Source organism: Conger conger, chromosome 12 (assembly GCF_963514075.1).
Source record: "Conger conger chromosome 12, fConCon1.1, whole genome shotgun sequence".
NCBI classification, from domain to species: domain Eukaryota; kingdom Metazoa; phylum Chordata; class Actinopteri; order Anguilliformes; family Congridae; genus Conger; species Conger conger.
This window is the reverse complement of record NC_083771.1, coordinates 39,492,704-39,515,834: the sequence shown is the minus strand read 5'-3', so window position 1 is coordinate 39,515,834 and position 23,131 is coordinate 39,492,704. Positions and strand designations below refer to the sequence as shown.

The window sequence follows — 23,131 nt, the reverse complement described above, 5'->3', positions numbered from 1 at the left end:
GGGTCGCAGGGGGGCTGGAGCCTATCCCAGCATACATTGGGCGAAAGGCAGGAATACACCCTGGACAGGTCGCCAGTCCATCGCAGGGTACACACACCATTCACTCACACACTCATACCTACGGGCAATTTAGACTCTCCAATCAGCCTAACCTGCATGTCTTTGGACTGTGGGAGGAAAGCGGAGTACCCGGAGGAAACCCATGCAGACACGGGGAGAACATGCAAACTCCGCACAGAGAGGCCCCGGCCGACGGGGATTTGAACCCAGGACCTCCTTGCTGTGAGGCGGCAGTGCTACCCACTGCACCATCCGTGCCGCCCAATTAATTAACATGAACAATAAAAACAATATTCCTCCTTGCTCCAGCCTGTGGGGAATTATATTTGGAGGTGGGCCATAGTAAACCACGGGCAACCAGCAGTCAAGAAGCAGAGATTCTATTTACACTACTGAACATGCTGTGTGTGCATAGAGCATACTCTGAAAATGCCATAGGGAAAGCCACACATAAAGCACTTGTAATAATGAGCTTTATCTACCCCTCTTCAACAGCAGTGACCCTAATGACCACTGTGTCAAAAACAAACTGAAATACCTTAGACACCCTAAGCTGCACTCTCTAACTATCTTTGACACCATGTGTTCTTAAATTACATATTTATCACCACAAAAACAAAACAAAAAAAGCACTAAAATGTGTGACTGACCCCTGGAAAGACTTCAGCTTACAGAGATGGAGCCCAAATTTCTAGCCCTCATTCTGGCTCTGCCATTTTAAAGTTTTTTTCGCGAGTCCAAACAAAGCAGGCACAGGTAACAGGCAGTATTTAGGGTTGTCATCAGTGGGCAAGCAGCCATCGTGCAGACTAGCCCACCCTTTCACCACACATAATATTGAATAAAACTTTCCTCAGTGCAAGAAGCAGAGACTTCACCAAACTACTGTCCTGCCACCACCCCCAGCAGAATTTTTTTGAGGGCTGCTATGTGTGTGTGTGTGTGTGTGTGTGTGTGTGTGTGTATGTGTGTGTGTGTGCGTGTGTTTGTACATGTGTGCACCTGTTTGGACAACCACCTAGATAATGTGGAGAAAATCTGAAGCAGAAGCCTTCCACATTACAATGTCTGGGACTAATATGATGCACAGCATCTAGAATCCATATGTCACACTGCATTTGTTTTTCCTAGTTCCCCAAAAGGGACTTTGTATCCTAGAAAAGCAGTAAATGCTTATTGAATATGTTACGCATTTCCTGTGTGTCTATATAAGGCCATGCATACTTAACCTTTTAAGGTGTAAGATCACAAATATGTGATTAGAATGCTCTTCCAAAAAGCCTACTCTTCAAAATATTCCTAGATTCTATCCTGTCCACTTCGCTAGGCTCACTACCTCCTATAGTCTGGAACAAGTGGTCTACGCCACTATTAACTTCCTAGACGATTTCACCGTCTAGGAAGTGAATAGTTTTACACCATTGGTGTAAAATTCCCTTGTGGTATAATTACATCCAATCACAGACGAGTCTGGTTTCTCGCGAAGAGAAAAGCAACTTCCTTTTAGATGAATTTTTTTGGACGTTGTCATGGGAGTTTACGTCAGGGGGTGTAGCGCTCAAACTTGGAGAAAAGTCTGGTCGATGACTAAGTACTTAACTACTTACATTGAGCAGGCTACTGTGCGTTACCCACAGCTCGCAAGGATAAGTTTGTTGAAAGTTTGTCTAAGAAAAAAATCTGGATATATATTTATTCTGTTTTTGATTCATGTCGCGTTGGGATTTGGGACCTCATTTTAAAATGAACTTTCAATTGAACACGGTAAGTCTTGAAGCGGTGTCTTTCTATCCCGTGCCAAACGTTTAGCAGAATGATAGTAGATAGGCTATGGAATCGTATTTGGAGATATGCATAAAACGAGCTGGCTTGTTGGCTACGATGGTACATTAAGGATACCGCCTTTGGCAGGAAAAAAAATAGTCGAGTAATCTAGCCTACCCAAAAGTGACTACATTGAAAATACTCGTATAACTACTGCGAATTTGTCAATAATGACGCAACTATCTGTATTACATTGTAACGCTTAACGCAAAACGCGGAACTGTGCCGGAATGCAGGAGTATGTTCTTGGTTGGCAAAATATGGACCGGCAAGTGGCCCCAGTCGGATGAACTGGAACTGGACCGTGCGTACGGCTGTTCTGATTAACTTTCCAGAACCACCTTTCAGACAAGGAGCGATTTTGCGAATAGATTTATATTCATTTTAGGTCATTTCAACTCGTACTGTTGACTTGATACACTATATCTATCACTAAATAAATTCGATTTGAACTCAAAATTAGGCTAAGTTTATTATCTAACTGCTAATAAAATGCAGCTCAATTCGATTGATGTCACGGTTTCCGGAGGAAGACCATACATGGTCAAAACGAGTGTGAGGCGATGTATTTAGATGCTAACATCTTGCTTAAAACGTTGTATCCATTTTTTCTTGCCTCTTAAACAAATGTGTAGCTACCAGTAAATTCGATTTACATTAATTATTTTCTTAATTTACTTGCTTTTTACTTAAACATGCTTTCCTTTAAGTATATTTGTAGCATTCTTTCCAGCGTCTATTACTGATTGAGCAATTTCACACAATCTACAGTATCCTCCTCGATACCTGATGCAAACATGCAAGTAATGTTAATATCACAAATCGTGAAAAGTGCTAAAGACAAAAAGTATCCAGATTTTGTCGAACCATGATATGTACCTATGGCCTGGCTTTTCAACAGGGAGTCCTTCAAGGTACTGTTGGTCGCCGGCTTGGCGGTCACTTGATATGCAATGACTATACACTCAGTGACCACTTTATTAGGTATTTATTATACTTGTGCTGCTGTAGGCCAAACATGTTGTGTGCTCTTCTGCATACCATTGTTGTAATATGTGGTTAGTAGTTACTGTGGCTTTCCTGTCAGCTTGAACCAGTCTGTTCATTATGCTCTGACCACTCATTAACAAGGCCCGCAGACCTCTTGCTGACTGGGTATTGTTGTTGTTGTTGTTGTTGTTGTTGTTGTTGTTTTTTGCACCATTTCCTGCAAACTCTAGAGACCTTTGTGTGTGAAAATCCCAGGAGATCAGCATTTTCCGAGATACTCAAACCACCCTATCTGGCATCAACTATCATACCACGGTCAAAGTCACTTGCATGACTTTTTTTCCCCATTCTGATGTTTGGTCTGAACAACAGCTAGACCACTTGACCATGTCGGCATGATTGGCTGATTTGATATCTGCATTAATGAGCTGTGTAAAGGTCTGTTTAAAAATGATCACTGAGTGTATATACATTTGGGAAGATGTCAAAATATACATTCATTATTATTTATTTATTTATTTATTTATTTAAATTCAAAGCAACATAGAGTACTTACTGAAGGTATAAAATACAACCTTCAAAAAAGTTTCAGAACCAACTTATGTTAACCTAATGAAATCCTGGGCCTGCAGGTACTTACTGTATGTTGCTTGGTCTCATGGCTTGTAATTATTTGAAGCAAGTCATCCTACCTGAGGTGCTAGTTTAGGGTACGGTATTAAATTCTTAATGAAATAATCTGAGGCTGGAATTAAAGGAACCATTCTTGTCACAGTACAAACCAAATTCATATTAGAGTCCATTGGCTAATAATCATGACTTTATTTCCAACACTGTGCACAATTTTCCGTGATGCCTTAAATGAGGACTCTCAGTGTCTTTCAGTCAGCAGCTACAGTATGGTACTTAAGGCAGCAGAAACAAGGTCACTTTAGCCAATCATTAACTCAAAGAAAACCCTTAAGTATGGGAACACACCAAAATCAACAGGCCCTGCTGCCCTCCAGATTTTGAGATTCCCTGCCTTATATCTGATTTCAATTGCAGAATTATACATTAATATAAAATTGTATAGTAAATAGCTCTTTTCCGCATGTTCTACCCTGAATTTGACAAAGAAGGGCTAACTAAATATTAAATATTCTAATTACTGTTTTTACAGTAAGCGGAATTTAAATTGATAATCTCAGTGCATGAAACTGGATTTTATGCCAATAAGTGACACCCATAAGTACAACTTTCAAATGGACCATATTCACAATTAGTACAATGCTGAAGGGACGTTTTAATCCACTTGTCTGAAAAATTACATTTACACATGTATACAATGAATGCATGCTGGAATTGTCTCCTTATCAAATGTGCCATAGTCATATAAGTTTGCATAGTTAGTGAACTATGAGCTGGATAGTAGTTCCCATTGAACTCTTGTTGTTTTGATTAGAAGGTGACTTTTCTGAGGTTGCAGACAGCATTTCACACACTCGAGGCCAAACTGATAAACACTGAATATAACAGCAGGAAATCTGGTTACTTCTCAGTGTTTGCTTCCATGAGTTAAAAATATCTTCCCCACATGCATCCATGAATTCCTGTGCATGGAACCTTCATTGTTTCTCAACATCCTGTGTTCCTACAAAGGCGGATCCCAGATCTAGCTTTTCAGCTTTTTCACGTATTGTGAATCTGACTCCCCCTATTTAACCTGGTTATTTTAGTCTTTTATTGATTTATGTGCACTTTCTTCCCCGATCTAGTATTTATTTACGTGAGGCATTCAGATTTTGTCATGCTTATGTTAACTTTTAAGAGTTTTGTTCAACAGTCACGGTGTTTATTGCTAGAAATTCACATGTGGGCAATTCCACAGTAATGTCAACCTGAGCATGAAAAAATAAACTTACTTACTTACCCAATTTTGTCCGAAATAGTCGATTCTGACCAGTTTAAAATCTGATAAAATGTAGACTAACAACAGGAATATGCTTAAAGTGTATTTATTATTCCCATTACCATTGAAATGAATGCTATTTGGCAGCCATCTTGAAAACATTCAATACAATTTCAGATGGTTTTCTGAATGTCAAAACTGACATTCAGAACCATTTCAAATGTGTTGTGATAAAATTTAGTTGGGAAGTAGGTTGTGATAATATGACAATTATTAGCATTTTTCGTCATGTGAAAAGAGTACTTTTTCTGAGGGATTTTGTTTGTCATTTTGTGTCTAAATGTCACATCCATAATGCTGGAATTGCCCATGTGCTCAGATGTGTGATGAAGGTGTACCTCAACAGAAAATTGCCAGAATGAAAGCTCGTAATTCAGAGGACGTCCAGTTTGGAATTATTGAGCAATGAAGGGCAGCATGTTTTTCTTTATCTGACAGATTTGATAGAAATCATCTGCCACAAATTAAAAGGTAGTTTTTTTTTACTCAATTTCTTAGAAATAAATAAGCTTACTGTACTTGCAAACCTAATTTAATAAATCTTTTAGGGGTCTGGCTAACTAGATAGGGCCTTATAATTTAAGTGAATAATTGAAAGAGTGAATATGGCTTCCTCAGTTTGCCAAGCAGGAATATAACAAAATTGAAAGAGATTATTCTAAAGCACTGTAGTGTTTTAGACTGGAGTCTGCAGCATATTCAGTGAGATCTCACATCTCAGAAGACTAGCATTGTGTCATGGTAGAGAGCCAGCTCTAAGTGATTGTGGGTTTGAAGAATTGTTTTCATTGAGGTTATGGTTACAAGTTTCAGTCTTTCATGTCAACTTTAGGGAGGAAATCCATACCACATTATGGTTGTTGATGAAAAGGTTTTTTGTGTGTATGTGCCCTGCCATCTGTCCAGTCAGTCAGTCAGTGAGTTCTGATATTTTAAACATTGTTTCTTTTCACAAAATAGTAGCCTTCATGTGTCTTTGTTCGTCACAAATTGAGAACTTAGCCTATACGCTTGTAAGGGAGACCCAATGGGAAAAGTAATGCTAGCAGTGTGTTGACTTCAAAAAGAAATGACTAACAATGAGGAGAAAGAAGTCTGTCCTCTGAAATTTATATTTCGACTATAAAGGCAAATTGTTGACCCGAGGCTTTCGTCAGCCCAGTCCGCTTGCTATAGAATTCTGTTTAGGCGCATTGGTTCAGATAAATATTCGCGATTATTTTTTTCCTGATTGACATGGTGTGCCCGTCTGCCTTCAGAACCTGAATAACAGGTTTCCTATCATTGCTGCATCAAGGCGTCATGTGAGTGGGGACCGGATGTGACGTCACCTCACAGTCCCTGTCTGGGTCTTGTGGGGAAAGGGGGAAAAGACAGCTTTACTGAGCTGGCTTCATGGTGATGAAATAGAAAACAGTGACATGGACTCGACATTGTGGATGTGACATTTAGGCTAATACTTTGAAAAACGGCGTGCATCCATTTTGCTTGTAGAAATGTGTTGTGAGGTCATTTAAACATTTTTAGAGGGGATCATTTACCCACAGCGGGCTGGCCATATGCTCTGGGTTTCTGTGTTCTTGTTACGAATGAATTGTGCTGTTGCCTTTTTATCAAGAAATAGGCTAAGTCAGGGGTCGGCAACCCTGGTCCTGGAGAGCCGCAGGGTGTGCTGGCTTTCGTCTCCTCCTTAAAATAAGCAACCGATTCAGACCCAAGAAACCAGGTGAGGTGAGTTAACTGTGTAATCAACGGCTTTCATTGATCAATTAATGCCAAGTAACAACGAAAGCCAGCACACCCTGCGGCTCTCCAGGACCAGGGTTGCCGACCCCTGGGCTAAGTGACAGTAAGCAGTAAGCAGATTCCAGGATAAGGGGCTAAAGAGCACTGGTGATCTCTACTTGCACATACTTTAACTACAAGTAGGCTATGAGCTAAAGTAAAGTTTATTACAGTATAGCATATTGGCTACACCTAATATGGAACTAATTTCCCACAAATTAGAAATGAACGAGGAAATGTTGACTTACTCAGTAGAAACAGCCAAATAACAACAAGGCTAATGATGGTGTTTCAGTAATGCTTTGATGTGATTAGTTTAGGGTTTAATCCTAATGTATGATTGATTGATAATTGCTGCTAGAAAGTAGGCTACATATTTAGTGCAGCATAACCATTACTTATCAGGACTGTGTCCATTGGTTGATCTGAACAGAACACAAAAGGTGGTATTCCTCTCAGTGTGAGCCAAAAAAACAAGTCACAATATGTTCATGTATGAATTTAATAATCTGACATTGTAACTCAAAAAGGAGAAAATGTAGGTAGATTCATATAAAACAGGGGTGTCCAATCTTATCCAGAAAGGGCCGGTGTTGTTTTAGCACAGGACTAAAACAGCTGATTCTACTGATCAAGGTCATGATTAAAAACCACGATTAGTTTATTAGTATAATCTGGTGTGTTACTGCTGGGTTAAAACAAAAACCTGCACCCACGCCGGCCCTTTTAGGATGAGATTGGACACCTCTGATATAAAAGGAATAGGGAACAGTGGTCCAGTGCTTTTACTTCTGCAAGAAGATACCATGTCACATGGAGCACATTCAGGTCAGGGTGATTTGATACAGTGTAAGGTATAATCTTTCACACCTCGCATTTAACTTAAGAAACAGAAGAGCACAATGGATTATGTGAACATGGCCTAAAATAATAATGGCTATTGTGGAGGAAAACACTGATATTGCTTCTGAGAAAGGGCTTTGGTGCCTTGTGGTAGAAAAAAAAAAAGGAATAATAAGCTTATTCAGCTGTCATATATAAAAAAGGGAAAGTTTATTTTTTTACTTACAAAAGCCTTTTCTTTTTCATTTGATGTTGTTCTATGTCTGGACAACACAGACACTTCTTATTAGCTACAGGAGGAAAAAGCTCTGCTTGGTCCCTCTAGCAGCCCACGCAAGCACCCTCATTGGCTCTTGGTCTCTGGGCTAAAACATATCCATGAGTCTGTAGCTATGTTTTCAGTTGCTTCCAATGTCCCAAGAAAGGAAATGAGCTTTTTTTCCCCTCTCCCTTCCCCTCCTGAGTTGTGAGCACTCGCAGATTATTTGGATAAATCAGAATGGTGCGATTGTAAACGCAGCCTGATTGGTCCCTCAACTGCAACCAGTCTGTGGAAATTCTGACGTCCGCCGAGAGGCAAGCATGGCGTTACTGTCTAGGAAACTCCCTTACAATAACAAGGCATGGCTGCATTCCAGAGCATGCCGCTGGAGCCATGGAGCTAATAAGGCCGCAATGCAGTCCCGCTTCTGCGTCAAGCCTTTTACGCTCACAACGGCACCGCTAACAGAGCTAACGATTGATCTTCTCAAGTGTGTCGTGTGTCACTGCAACGTGTCGCCCAGGAGCGAGCAGTACGGGAAAAAATGCTAAATGAACACGAAATGGTAACCGTACAGCTCAGGCCTATACACCAATGGCCTGCACTAGCATTTTCAGTGTAGAATGTTGGCTAGATTACTTGTGCCAAGCCTAATGAGAGAACATAGCCTCTCGTACCTCATTAATACCCTGTCTAGCTGTCTAACCTAAAGTCTGTGTTTAGCCTGCATGCAGAATGGGTCACAAACTCATTTGGCTGGAATTTCAAGTTGTCAAGCTGCAATATGCCATGCTAATGTAGTGTATCCCAAGTCTGTCAGGAGGTCTCGCAGTTGAATATGAGTAGCCCAACACACACACTATCACTCATCCAAGAAATTAACGCAAAGTCTAGGTCAGAAAAGTCAGCTGCCTATTTTCCAGTGACAAAGAAGTGAAGGTTGGTTTGTAAAAAAATAAAAATAAAAAATAAAAATAAAAAAAAAGTGACTCAAAAGATTAAGCTCTTCTTTTTCAAAACCTTTGAATTGTCAGTAAATTAGAAATGGACTCACAACATATATGTTGTCCAATAGACTTGATTATTTATGTCTGTCTAATCTTGTCTTTTGAATAGAGTTATTACTATTATTAGTTCAGGACAGGGCAACACCTCCTTGTTCACACTGCCAGAGATGTTAAACACAGTTTGACCCTTTCAGTAATGCCAGTCAGCGTTCCCTACCTCAGTTTGTTTGTGTGGCCATAAAGATAGCTGTGAATTATGCACTTTCTGCACAAAAGGACTGCCTGTGTGCTTATGGACTCCCTGCCACATATCTTCCACATTGTAGCATAAGTACATGAATAGAAGCACACAAAGAGCTCAGATTGTGTACACATTAATGTGATGAGCACTTGAGGCTGTAGGTGCACTGGTGACTGACTTACTGCAGCTGTAATGCCCTGACCTGAAGAGAGAATGCAGGCAAAGATCACATTCAACAGATGCTCTAATCCAGAGTGACATAGGACATAAACCACACACAAAACACACATGGTTTTTAGTTTGAAAGCTGTTAAAATGTCAACATTTGCCTCTTCAACTCGAACGTGAAATAATTGTGTGCACTTTATGTATCAGATCGTTTATGGTGATTTCATGCAAACATCAGAAAAGTGAAAAACCTTGTTTTGCATGCACCTCAAGGCATAATTTTAGAACCAGTATGTGGTTCGTATTGCAGTTCCATGATCCCCCATAACAATTCTTAATTAATTGGAATGTTTTATAATCAGCATTGAGCCCAGTGAGAATGCAGTCAGCATAGTAACTGGCTATATGGCAGGAGAAAATGATACCTGTTTTTTCAGGTCTTCCCATCCCAGCTGCTGATGCCTGATGTCAGTATGTATTTGGGGGATGATGGAATTGGCCTAAATTACTGCATATTTTATATGGGTTGCTATTGTCCTAAAAATGCAGTTACTCGTCATTTTTCTCCCGAAACGGTAAACAACCCTTTACTTTTGTACTGGAGTGGGTATCTGCCCTCATTAGGGTCTTTTATGTTAGCTCAGTGGCCCACAGAGGGCCATGGCAGTGTGTGTTACTACTAGCGATCAGGATATATGGGTTGTCCTGGATTTCACTAAAGCTTTATCACTGTGGTGTGCCAGATGAAATGTGCATTTAGCCAAGCCCTAAACGGTGCTCTTCTTATTTAGTTTATCTCTATTTTCTTGATTTGCTTTCCTACAGACGCTCAGGTCAGATGCTTCACATTAAGGGGGTGATTGCTCCCTCACAGTTTGTTATAAGACTCCTGAGTTCCTATTGGCTGGTAAAGGAGACTGAATATTCTCTGTCCCAGGTTATCGTTGTGTGCCTGACCCTCTCCGTGACGGCGAAGCCGGTGGACCAGGATTTGAATCGGCCATGGAACGGAGAATGGAACAAGACCGCCCCGCAGATTCAGTGTGTGGAAAACCAGCAGTATGCTCACGACGGCCACTGCTGCAGGAACTGCCCAGCTGGTGAGAAACTGCAATGCATCCTGTGTGATGTCGAGGCACATGACCCTGTCTTATGCAAGCGTGATGCAATATGTCCCAGGTGCAACATCAAGGCCGCTGCAAAATCTGGCTGGATTTGTTTAGTCCAAATAAATAAATTGTTCTTCCCTTTTTTTTCTTCAATTAACAAATTGCTTTATTATAATTCTATTTTCTGTTTTTTTTTTTCTTCTTCTTTGGCCCGTAGCAACATTAGTAGGGAAAAATCAAAATTGACAATCAAACTTTTTTTTTTTTAACCTCTACTGGAGTTAATTTAATAATCGGAATTTCGCTGTGCCATGGATATTATGAGATATGATGTCTTCATTTTAATTGAAAGCAGTTATTAAAGCTATAACCTGTGATTGATGTCTTGTGACAGGTACCTATGTGAAAAGGCCTTGTGTTCAGAACTTTGAAGTAGGAATCTGTGCGCCCTGTGGCCCTGGAACATACACAGAACATGCCACAGGGATGGACCGCTGCCTGACCTGCACCCCCTGCCACCTGGGTAACTGCAGACACACTGTCACAGGCTTTATATTTATATTAAAATGATCATTTCCAGTGTATATTTAAAGTATTATCTGGTGTGGTCTACTGTTCGATGGTTTTTCACCAATGTTGCCACTTTGACAAAAATAACAAGGGCCCTCACAATGACCAGCTTTAAAATGATTGGCTTTCAGAAAGCTCAATATGAACACATTCTACCCAAAAACAGAGCACTATAACAACAGAAAATATAGGAGTGAAACTAAATAATAAATGTAAGCACGTTTTATTATGCTTCTAAACATGCAGAGTAGTGGAAAAGGACTAAACACCAATCGTGATTACATGGGCTGGAAATTTAATTTAATTTAAATCCAGAAATGCCAATTGTGTGCTGGGTGTGTTGAAGGAAATACTATGTATTATATGTTGGAATTCCCCTTAAAAGAGTTATTGCCATAAATACTGCACAGTAAACGGTGAAAGGTTGTAAAGTTCTAAGCCTGGGGCCAAATGAGTCCAAATATTTCTCAAGCAAGATAACCATGGTGACGCACAAATGTGTTGAGCAACTATTTACCAGCACGCCTTCTTACAGCTGTGTTAAATAATAAATACCAAACAAAACAAGTGTAGCTTTCTGTATATGGGCATACCAAATACAGTGGCATCTGTAACTTCAGCCAGAGTTATACCCAGATGACAGACTTTAGAGAAATGCTCTTGAGCTAAGTGACTGTCTCTCTACAGATCAAGTGGAGACAGTGCCCTGCACCAAGACTCAGAACAGGCAGTGTCAGTGTAAACCGGGCTCCTTCTGTGAAACGGACGGACCATGTGAGGTGTGCAAAAAGTGTGCCAGGTAAATTTCCTTTCCATGCTCATGTCTTGTCACAAACTCATGTTTCTGCACAGCTATTGAGACCTGGATTTATTTGTCTGCTCATGTCCTGTTTTACAGATGTAAAGTGGGTCAGGAGAAGGTTCGGAACTGCACCCCCACCTCCAACACCCAGTGTAGGCCTTCAGCCCCCCCAAGCCCCACTCCCTCCACCCCCACTGCAAGCCCCCCTGCTGAGGCCACTGCTCCACATCCAGCAGGTCAGGGGTCTTACTGCGTCCATCATTCCCTAGACAGTTCAGTTTTACAGTATTGCGGTGCTGCATGGTCCTCAGCATTACTATCTCATGTTGTGAATATAGTCTAGTATCTGCACTGTTACAGATCATATTTAATAACGGATAACTCTTTTATTCATTTTATTCAGCATACATCGTACCTATACTGGCTATTATACTGGGTATCGGAGCTGTCGGATGCTATTGCTTTTGGAAGAAACGGCAGTCTGGTGAAAGCACAGGTGAGAATAGCCTTCATGCTTTGAAACATGTATTGTAATCCTGCTGTTTTATATTCTTGGTACTATTCCTGGCCTTAAAGTATATTTGAAGCATGTTGCAGTGACTGGGGCTTGAAGTACAGTGATGTAGTTTTTCATGGTTAACCGCTCTTGATATAAGGGTGATTTGAGAAGCTCAGAATCACCCATGGGAGGTGTAACTGTATAAACAGTTAAGCATCCCTGTTCTGCATGCACCTTTTTCAGACGGTTATAGCAAGGATTACTCATGCCCATACTCAGCTCAGACCATGGCGGCCTGTAGTGTCTGCTGAAGTGATCAAGTGCTTAATTAAAGTCAGTGATTGGCAAAACAGTCCACTCACCTTTTGCCCAAGTTCCTAAGAATGAATCATTAGGCCTAAGCAAATTAATAATTGATGTATAGCGGTGTCTACATATTTGTTGAAGATGCGAAATATATTCCCCCATGACAAAAACAAAAGAAAATTTGAGCTAAATTTGTATTCCTAACTAATCCATGAATTAGTTAAAAATGGAGAACACTTCAAAGCCATATTGCATTGAATTTGACGGAAGTAGTTCTCATCCATCCATAGTTTATATGGATAGTTTTTAGGCAAAGTGTAATGTAACTCCCACAACATAATATCTGGAAGATCAAAATATAAACACCCACCTGACATACACACACACACACGCACGCGCACACACTTGCAAAGTATGATTCAGGGTTGCGGGTGCGTCACTCTATTCCCTCACATGTCACTGTGTAACGATTTTCTCGACCACTGTCTAGTGTAAGAGAATGACTGCCCTTAGCGCATTTATTTTCAATACGCGGCAGGTTATTATAGCTCGTCCATTTAAATATTTTATTATTTTCAGGTGATAATATTATTAAGCCCTCAAAACCATTTCAGTGTTATGAATCTTACTTGCAAATACAGATGGTTAAAATTGTGAAACAAGTTTTTAATACATGGTGGCGCATCTTAGAAATTTCAGGTCATTGGGATTTTATCATCTTTTTCTGATCTGTTTAAATCAATTTTCATGTGTTATAGAAACCTCAAGTGGTTCTAATGGAGACGTGAAGAATGATATGGTAAGCAGTCTGGAGTATTTTTTATCTTTGTTTATTATTTTTCTTATACCCGGATCAAAGGTTCAACCCACCCGTCTGTACCAGGGTTGGGTGTAGCAGATCACAAAATACTTATGGCCATCTAAAACTCCTGATAACATCCTTTCTGTTTCTTGTAAACATTTAAACCTGAGAATGGTGACACCATTACTGACAAAGATTTGCTACTTCAGCTCAGTCGTTCTTTGTGCTTGTAATTTGATAGCAGGGCTTCTCATCTTTCAAATATGCGTGGCTTTGTACTGAGAGAGACACACCCGATTCATGTATTTAGAGTGAGACTGATCGTCTTTTATTTGAAACAGCAGTGTGAATAACTGGAAATGTAGCAAGGTGTCTGCTTACAATCTAAGCCTAAATCTTTTTTTAAGACCAGAATGGGTAACACAAAACTGTTTAGGTTGTGTTTTACCCACAAGTTCATTTCATTTGGGTCTTCATTGCCATTATCTAGCATGATTTGAGGGCTGGCTTGACATAACACAGGAAATATTTGGATTAAAGGCGGGCAGACCAATGACTAACAGGTGCCACACAGGTTTAAAGGAATTGGAAGCATTTGTGGTGTTGTTTTTGGAGAGCGGCGGGAGCTGGTGACTGGTTTATCGTGTTCTGAGCTCAGGCTGGTGGGAGGAGCCAGCTCCTCATTAGATGGCATCATCTGGCGGAGCTGGTTTGATTTGGGCCACCTGTTGCTAATCAGCCACAGGCTATATAAGCTTGCTTTCTGTTCTGAGAGCGCTGAGAATGGGGTGAGGGGAGGGGCTTAGGCTGCTGGTAGTGTCTGAGCAGAGATTGGAGGAACGAAAGTGTTTGTGAAAAGAACTGCAAGTTATTTGTTCGAGAGATTTTAGCTAAAAGACCTTACATGTATGTTCTCAGAAAAGATGAGTAGAAACACAGTGAAGTTATGTGTGTGAATTGACAGACCAAAGTCACAGGTTTAAGTTACAAACAAGATTCTGAGTTTAATGATAAACTAATTTGAAAAGAGAAATGTACAGTTAAGGTCTTATCTTATCTAGTTTTAGTTTAGGCAAAGTCCTGCCTCGCCTCCATTTGAGCCTGGTGCACACAACAGGACAAATCCTAACCGATATTAAAAACATGGGAGAACCCACATTTAACAACAGATTCACATATGCCGAGACTGAGCATCACACGTAACATATACCCTTACGACCAGAGTACCATCGCTCACAAACTGGAATCTCACAGAAACTCATGACTTTCGAGCGAAATAAACATTCGGCTTTCGTCATCTCTGCTTCCATTGGCTATTGCGGGTTTATAATCAAATTTATATCACTGTTCCCCTCACATTACAGTATATCTTACTTTAGATTTCCCCTTTCCCTACACAAGCTCATTTAGAGCTATTGTGTTAGTTGGGCTGTGGTTCTCAATCTGGCCCCTTGTGTATGCTTGTTTTTGCTACTGCCTCATCTCTTACTTAAAACACATCTGTTGAATAACCTAAAAATTACCTTAAATTTAACATTCATGCAGGTTTTCACTATTTGTGTTTGAATTTTTCATTGCCTGCCAAATGGTTAGTGGGCTCTTAGGATGGAGTTCGAGAACACTGCAGTAGGGCATAGCCAGTGGTTAGGAGTGGGAATGTGGAATGTTATTTGGGGCACCCTAAGCTGTTAGCACAGGGGTGCCCAACATGTTCCTGGAAGTCTACCATCCTGTAGGTCAGCGCTACTCCATGTCCTGTGGGCCACAGTCTCTGCAGGTGTTTGCTCCGGCCTTGCACTATACCACCTGATTACACTGTTTATTTAACCTGCTTGCGTCAGATAATTCACAAATTTGTGAAATCCGGTGGTGTATAGCATGGTTGAAGCAAACGCCTGCGGCCCGCGGTGTTGAGTAGCGCTGTAGGTTTTCTCTCTAACCCTAACAAAGCATACCTGATTCAAAAACAGGTGTGGAAACAGGTGTGTCAAATTATGCTGGAAATAGAAACCACACATTTCCAGGAATACAGTTAGGCAGCCCAGAACTTGTATTTAAGCCACTATGGCAAATAATTAACACAAAATAAAATCTGCTTACACCAGGGGTGTATCGGGGTCTGACGCAGTGTTCTCCTCGGCTCTCCAGGTCCGCGGGGGCGTGGGCACGCCCGAGGAGGGTCAGGGCCGCCCCAGCGCGGGGACGGAGGAGCCCCGGCAGGAGTCGCAGCCCCTCCTGCAGGAGACGCAAGCGGCGCGCGTGAAGTCCGTGCCAGTGGAGGACGAGGACCGCGGGCTGGGCGACAGCCTGCCCAACACCACCAACTCCTCCCAGACCAGCCTGTCTGCCCCGGCCACCATGCCCTCCTGCGGCAGCACGCCTCGCCACAGTCCCGCCCCGCACAGACAGCCGGCCAGCAGGGTGGGTCTCCCGTCCCCATACTCGCCCGTTAATATCCTTTACAGGCCCAGCCCGCCATTTTGTCATTTTAAAAGGACGGTAAATTGTTGTGGTTTTGATCCGGGAGCTAAGTGCTGAACGTGGCACATTTTATTGAAGTGAAAGTGTAAATTTGGTGCTATTGAGGCAGTGCTTGCATTGCTTTATTGATTGTCTGCTGCAGTAATGGAATAGCCTGCTGAACCGTTTTGTGGGTCCTTGTATTTGATGAAGGAGGACCTTGAAATGACTTGAAAAGGCCTTGAATTTGGTGACATAAATAGGTGTAGAAGAGCTCCATTGTGCACAGTCCTTAAGCCTTTCTTCTTCATGACTGAGTAAACCCATGAACAGATGAGGACTACAGCAGCCACTGCTTTCTCTACTGAGTTCCTGTGTGGGGGATGGCATAGCTAATAGCATGATATCTGTATGGGAGAATAAGATGTTCTGGACTGCAAGAACATTGTTTTTGGGACCTAACTGGATGAATATTACAATGACTTGCTATCATATTGTTCTCTTGGAAGGGTGTTTGCTTGTCCAAAATAAATTACTTTTCTTATTTTTTAATATGAAATTGTATTTTGGAAACCGTTATGCTCTAGGATTGGGTGAGCAACATAAAAAAACAAAATGTTGACATTTTGCTTGTTTTTGCAGGGGGAGAGACTCATCCCTTTGAATGGTAAGGCAGCAATGTCCTTTATTGGTACATATTTCTGGAACATGTAAAGCAATGCTTTCAGGGTGGCTTTTGTCTCCATCTTTGAAGGATTTTAGAGTGGCTCTTGCTGACTTACATTAAAAGCTGTCCCTCCATGAAATACACAGTGGGTTAGAGAATGCCTTGAGACAGCCTTTTTATAATTGATTTTAATATGAATTTCCGGAAAGGAATATAGTAATAATGGCTAAATAATTAGCCCCTGTGCACCTTCTCTGTCTTCTCCATTTTGATTTCACCTTTTGATTTTATAAAAAAATGGTTTCTCATTTGGTTTCTCATTATTTGCATGGAATTCAATTGCACAGTGTGATTAATGCTCCTGATTTTTTTATTATATTGAATTAATATCCTATGAATGAAATCTACCGCATAGTAGCCTCTTGTGTTAAGTTGTGCCCCTTTTTTCCCTTTCAGGTGACGAATCACTAAAGAAGAGTTTTTACATTTTTGAAGATTGCCTGGATGTAAAAATTCACAAAAGGTTCTTCCGGGCGATTGATTTGAGTGATAACGCGATTGAGAGCGCTCAAGCTGAAGATAAAGTATATGAGTTGCTCAAGGTCTGGATGCAGAGACTGGGCTCCGAAGCCAATATCAACGACCTCCTCGACAAACTGTGTGCTTTGGATCAGAAGCTTTCGGCTGAACGTATACGTTCCCGCGTAGTTAAGAAGGGGTATTACAGATATGACGACGGGAGCAATTAATTGTCCATAAAGAGAATAAGCAGAAAGAAGTAAACGGTGGAAAGGGAGGTGTAGATGAAAATTTGTGTGCAGGAACTGACGTCCTGTGACATGGAAAACAACCCTTAGGTCAAAATCCCCCGATCGGTGAATGACCTTTGGTAGAGGAGAGCACACTTCTGTGTCTCTCCTATAACTCATGGATCCTGAAGCTACACAATTGTATATTGTGCAGGCTTCAGTGACATGAAGATTTATGGGGAAACTACCTCAGGTAGAGGAAATATTTCTCCTACTCTTTCTAGCCTGTGTACTGCACTGCACGGTGCCAGTGCACAAGGCATGGGTATACACTGGCTCACAGCACTGCTGTTGCCCTGGATATACTTGACACATTGGGATTTTAAACCCATGTGCCATTATGAAATGGCAGAAACTGTGGATGTTTTGTGCATACTCTAGCTGTAGTTACTTCAGTAGTTTCTTCAGCAGTGTGTGCACTGTATTCCTAATGTCCCGTGTCACAATGCACTTGTGGGAAATTGGAAATAACGTGAGTTTTCAGACAGGAATACATTCTTTGGTGCAATGGCCATGATTCTATGAGATTGTAGGCTTTCAGTCATGCACGTAATGTATTTATCTGTCATAACGATCTGTTTATTCAATCCCTCTTAACTTTCAATATACAAGTTACAATATACAATATACAAACTTGCAATTTTTGTTATTTATTATGAAATATTTATTTGTAATAAATGACTTTCAATGAAGGTTAAATCCATTGTTAGCACCATACTGAAAGTGTTGAAGTATTAGTGTACAGATTCCTTCTGTCCGTTATGTGTACTTTTTATCAAAAAAAGTACATTGGGCATACTCTGTTGGATATACAGATCGCTTAGCAGTTGCATGAATTGTCAGGACTCTGTCAAGTTCTACAGACTAGCCAACTGTTAGATATTGTCTGTGGTTGACATGTGAATAACGCAGTTGATTTGACTGAATTCACACCCTTTGCAGATTGACATGCTAATGACAATCAAAGAAGTACGTATGGATCTCTCCATATTTCCTTATTTGAGGAAGACTGGATTTATCCCGCCACAAAGGAAAGAGACAAATATATTTTATATATAATATATTCTTTGCTTTTTTTTAGAGTTCACTCTTAACATGGAGTAGGACTGGAGACACAAATCTGACCTGTCGCAGTGTTCTATTTTAATTATGTTCACTGCAGTGGAATTTTATTTCCATATCCTGCTTCACAAGTGAATATATGACACAAGGCATTCAGTTGGTGAATTCAGATTTTTCCAGAATAACAGTTTGTTCAACTGGATCACATAGAGTAGCGCAGTGCAGGGAAATGTTGAAGCAGTATAGAGGCTGTCTGGAACATGCAGGTACTGCCACCTATTGTACAGAATTTTATATCTTAACAAAAACACGGCCCCTAAGGCAGGGACCAGCAACTCACGATCCACCCGGAGCGAGTACTGTTGGATATGCACCTTCCCATTTCCTGGGAGTCTGGCCATCAGTAGCACTAATTACCTGGGAGAAAAGAAAACCAGGACTGGATTTGGATTCAAGGGGCAGAGTCTGATCCCTGCCATAGGGCTTTGAAGGTTCCATGTTCTATAGGTTTTGTCAGCGGTTCTTTTTTATTATTATTATTGTGACAAATTATTTGTTCAGAAAATTCTATTTATTGTTAAGGATACCTTTTAGTTTACATGTTTAAATACTTAGTTTTTCTTGCATTGTTCTGGTTTTACGTGTAATAGCTTATTATTATTGTCAAATTCAAATAGAGATCACATATAGCCAGCTAACAGTCAGTCTTACAGGTTTTGAAAGAAAATGCTTAGATTTTTCTAACCAATTTCAATTGTTTTTTAATAAAATCTTAATGCATCTGTTAGTATTCTAACCCTTTGACGGTTGTTTACCATTGTGTACACAAACCTGTATTTTTCAAGACAGAGTTGGTACTGCCTATTTGAAATAAAAAAGTGTATATAAATGTACTTTTGTACTGTCTATTTTAATTTGCAATTTCAGTGTGTGTGTTATTAGCAAACAGTCTGACTGGTTATTAGAGCCACAGAAATGCATCTACCATTGCTATAAAAGACACTACACATTTTTACGTCCATTCCTCATTGCCATATTATTTGATTTTTTTCAATGCTGATGGAACAGGTGGAGTTAAGGGAATCAGACCTCCATTATTCCATTCGTTTTTGCATTATTATTTTGTGTTGATGTGACTAAACATTTAGTCACAAAAATAATTTCTATACAAAAATAAGTAGATTTGTCTGGGGAAATCCAAAATGTCATGTTGTCAGATAGGAGGAGCTGTTTAAAGGGTTAGGGGAAAGGAACTATGGGGTTTTCTGTACCAGAGCAGCCTCCTTGTAAACCCATCATCTCTCAGCTCCCTGGAGAAAAGGCAGAGCCAGAAAATGAGGACTACATGCAGGAAGTGAGATTTGTTAAGTGGAAATGCCTATTAAACTAGCTCAAGTCTGGAAAACAAGATTCAGGAAGTGTCTGTTGATCTTTAAGATTAAATTTGATATGCAACTTTGGTCCTCATGTGGAGAGAACAGCTATAGACCCCATAGCCATGCGGATAGTCAACTCTAGACCTTTTGTTAGATTCCTTGTGCAGAAACACATGATGCGTGACACACAGCTATAAATGTATAAGCCTGATGTGAAACGATGCATCAATCTGTATATCTCCTCAAATCCTATTCCTGAAGTCTGAATCGCAGTTCCTCTTTTGGATAGAAGCACTGGCCTTCTGTGTCCGTGCTAACAGTGCAGAGGCCGCTGGGTTTTAGGTGTCTGATATAAAGGAGTGGGGGAGGGTCAGTAACATGCGTACTCTTTAGAGTATGCCATGAACAGGTGCATTGGGATTAAGGCAGTCGGACTGGCCTGTAGCAACCCCATTCCCCTGGTTCAGCTCCACCTCCTGTGACACGTGACCAGGGGCTCACTCATTTTCTGTTAACCGTAGTCTTCTATAATTCCACCAAACTGCCCCGACTGTGATAAATCAATGTAAACAGGAAGTACTTTCAAAATGTAATTGGATTCTATGGACTTTCGGCCACTGAATTTGAAAGCATGAGAGTAATCACCATTTCCTTAAAGGCATAGCATCATAGCTGCATATGTGAACACATCCTTACAATACCCATGAAAGATAAATATGTACATAATTGTGTTCTTATTTCTTTATTTTTTATTTTGTCTGTGTGTAGAGATACCAAATAAGAGAACCCCAACACCAAACAGGAGCACCACAGTAACCATCATTATTTGTGGGCTTCTTGTTGCTATGGGGAAAAAACATAAACATCCGTACACAGTCTCCCTTTATCATACCTGAACTATTTCACAAGCTCACCAAATTAATACCTGTGGGTTTTAGCAAATCACATGAGCTGTCCTAACACAACTTTTTTGGATTAAGTGTTTGTATTGAGTGATTTTAAATAAACATGTTGGGACATGTCCCGTCTTTTTTAGTGTCTTATACCAGACAATGGTAAACTGTTTTGAAAGCTCCTGCAGTTAACTAGTCATAATCTTGGAAGCCAGTCAATGAATTACCTGCTCTCCTGGTATTTATCTGGTGGAAAGGTTCTGGCTCTACTCCCATGATCCCTTCATCTATAGAAACATTGACCTTTGAATTGTATTTCATGAGTGACGTAGTTGCACTAAACAGGTTTAGACCAGGCAAAACTCGAGCAAGTCTGACGCTGTTTATATCATTTTCACTCTAGTACTTTCCACCCTGCATGTGGTATTGTCAAAGTGCAAAGATTTCAATAAATACCTACATTACATTATTGGCATTTGGCAGATGCTCTTATCCAGAGTGACGTACAGTTGATTGAGACGAAGCAGAAGACAATCTTCCCCTGGGAGCAATGCAGGGTTAAGGGCCTTGCTCAAGGGCCCAACGGCTGTGCGGATCTTATTGTGGCTACACCGGGATTGACCCAAAACTCTGTTCCTCATGTAAGACTTTCTTTATTGAATTTAAATTCTTCTCCCCTTTCAGATTGGGAAATGACTTCAAAAAGAACTGAGGAGTGAGAGAGCAGAGAACTGAGATTGAGAGCACAGAACTGAGATTGAGAGCACAGAACTGAGATTGAGAGCACAGAACTGAGAAGTGAGAGAGCACAGAACTGAGAAGTGAGAGAGCAGAGAACTGAGATTGAGAGCACAGAACTGAGATTGAGAGCACAGAACTGAGAAGTGAGAGAGCACAGAACTGAGAAGTGAGAGAGCAGAGAACTGAGATTGAGAGCACAGAACTGAGATTGAGAGCACAGAACTGAGAAGTGAGAGAGCACAGAACTGAGAAGTGAGAGAGCAGAGAACTGAGATTGAGAGCACAGAACTGAGAAGTGAGAGAGCAGAGAACTGAGATTGAGAGCACAGAACTGAGAAGTGAGAGAGCACAGAACTGAGAAGTGAGAGAGCACAGAACTGAGAAGTGAGAGAGCACAGAACTGAGAAGTGAGAGTGCAGAGAACTGAGAAGTAAATGAAACCGAAATCGCTCAGGACTGAGAAACTGAGAAGTGAGAGTACAGTTCTTGATTCTGTGCTTTTTCCTTGTTTTCGCACTATAGACAGTGGTTTCACTCCATAGACTTATGTATCAATTTCTAATTCTTCATGCTTACTGTATTTGTTTATTTTTTAATTTCCACAGAACTAGCCATTTACTACACAGTTGACTTGCAGTCTCCCCAGTAATGCATCAGTCCCACACAAGGATGACCTGTTTTTTTCACTTCCGTGTCCAAACTATCACTCGTTCCCTTTATTTTCCCATCAATATAATAATAATGGCTATTCTTCTCCTCCTCTACAGAATTGTAGGAAACTTTATCAAGTGGTGTGTGTTGTTTCTCATTGAACTCTTCTCTTCTTAGATCTTTGTTTTCACGTTGCATACGCCATGCTGCAGTTCCCCCTTGTGGCCAAAAAGAATCTAACCGTAGTCTTCTAGTCTCTGTTTCCAATAACTCTTTCCTTCCTGAGTTATCAACAATATTTTCATTGTGTGTTTCCTCCTTCCCAGTTGTTTTCTCTGATTCATCTTTTTCAGGTTTGTTACCCTTTCCATCCATGGTAATATATCTATGTTTATCTTCTTTATCTTGATACAAAGGTTCTGTCCATGGTTTGCTTTCCAAATCATTACCAGTGTACTGATTTTCTGTCAAAGTTGCCTTTCCATTGTTGTTATTATGCGATTGCATTCCAAAAATCCTTTCTAAACATTGTCGTGAGCCTGCTGCCGTGCGGTGAATTAAACCCACACTGTGATGTACTTCTGAGATTGAATTGGTTTTATTTGATATCAAATCGTCATCCAGGACCACATCTGAACCTTGTTTTTGGTTGTTATCAGGTGCAATATTTTCTCCACTGTTTGCCAAATCATTTTTGTAAATCTTTGCCATTGGTAGATTCCCACTGCCAAGTGTAGGGAGCTCGCTGTGGGATGTAGTATACATATGGGATGTAGGGTTATATTCAATTATTTGCATTTTTGTAGTTCCTGCTGCCTCTTTTTTTGTTGAAGTTCCTAATGTTGATTCTTCTGTTTTTAGAGACTTTGTGATGTCTTCAAGTGGTATGATAGCCAACTCTTGATTTAGTTCCTTCATGGGTCTACTCTTATCTTCCAATAGTGTTGCTTTCTCCACAACATCAGGAATCATGCCTAATTCTGGAGTTGTGGGATTGAGTTCATGATATTCTGTGTTCATGAAGTACATTTGATCCACCTCCTGCATTGGTGTATTTTCTTTTGTTACGTATTCACCATTTTCAGGTTCTGATATTTCTTGAAAAGATGTAATTGCATGTATTTGCTTGTCTTCTGTTATTTCATCCTTTTCATAAATCTCTTTACTCAATGGAGTATCTACTGATTCATTTCCATTATGAAGTTTTAGCTGATCTGTTTGAATAGTGCCAGGCTCCGGTTGTTTATCTGACT

General features: G+C 40.5%; 1 protein-coding gene across 1 annotated transcript; it reads left to right on the top strand.

Annotated features, from left to right (window-relative positions):
• Window positions 1-1,640: 1,640 nt before the first annotated feature.
• LOC133105669 (tumor necrosis factor receptor superfamily member 10B-like) lies at window positions 1,641-19,110 on the top strand. The gene is made up of 10 exons (XM_061215930.1): window positions 1,641-1,824; window positions 10,069-10,231; window positions 10,635-10,763; window positions 11,498-11,609; window positions 11,709-11,848; window positions 12,016-12,108; window positions 13,176-13,216; window positions 15,368-15,640; window positions 16,322-16,346; window positions 16,803-19,110. Exons 1-10 carry the CDS (start codon window positions 1,771-1,773, stop codon window positions 17,093-17,095), a joined length of 1,323 nt encoding a protein of 440 aa, XP_061071914.1. The 5' UTR covers window positions 1,641-1,770; the 3' UTR covers window positions 17,096-19,110.
• Window positions 19,111-23,131: the final 4,021 nt, after the last annotated feature.

Bases quoted from the DNA above. Each gene is read 5' to 3' on its own strand.
- LOC133105669 (XM_061215930.1), top strand. From the start codon at position 1,771: ATGTCGCGTTGGGATTTGGGACCTCATTTTAAAATGAACTTTCAATTG. The intron at 11,610-11,708 runs GTAAATTTCCTT...CCTGTTTTACAG, and splicing joins GTGTGCAAAAAGTGTGCCAG to ATGTAAAGTGGGTCAGGAGA. The intron at 13,217-15,367 runs GTAAGCAGTCTG...TCGGCTCTCCAG, and splicing joins GAGACGTGAAGAATGATATG to GTCCGCGGGGGCGTGGGCAC.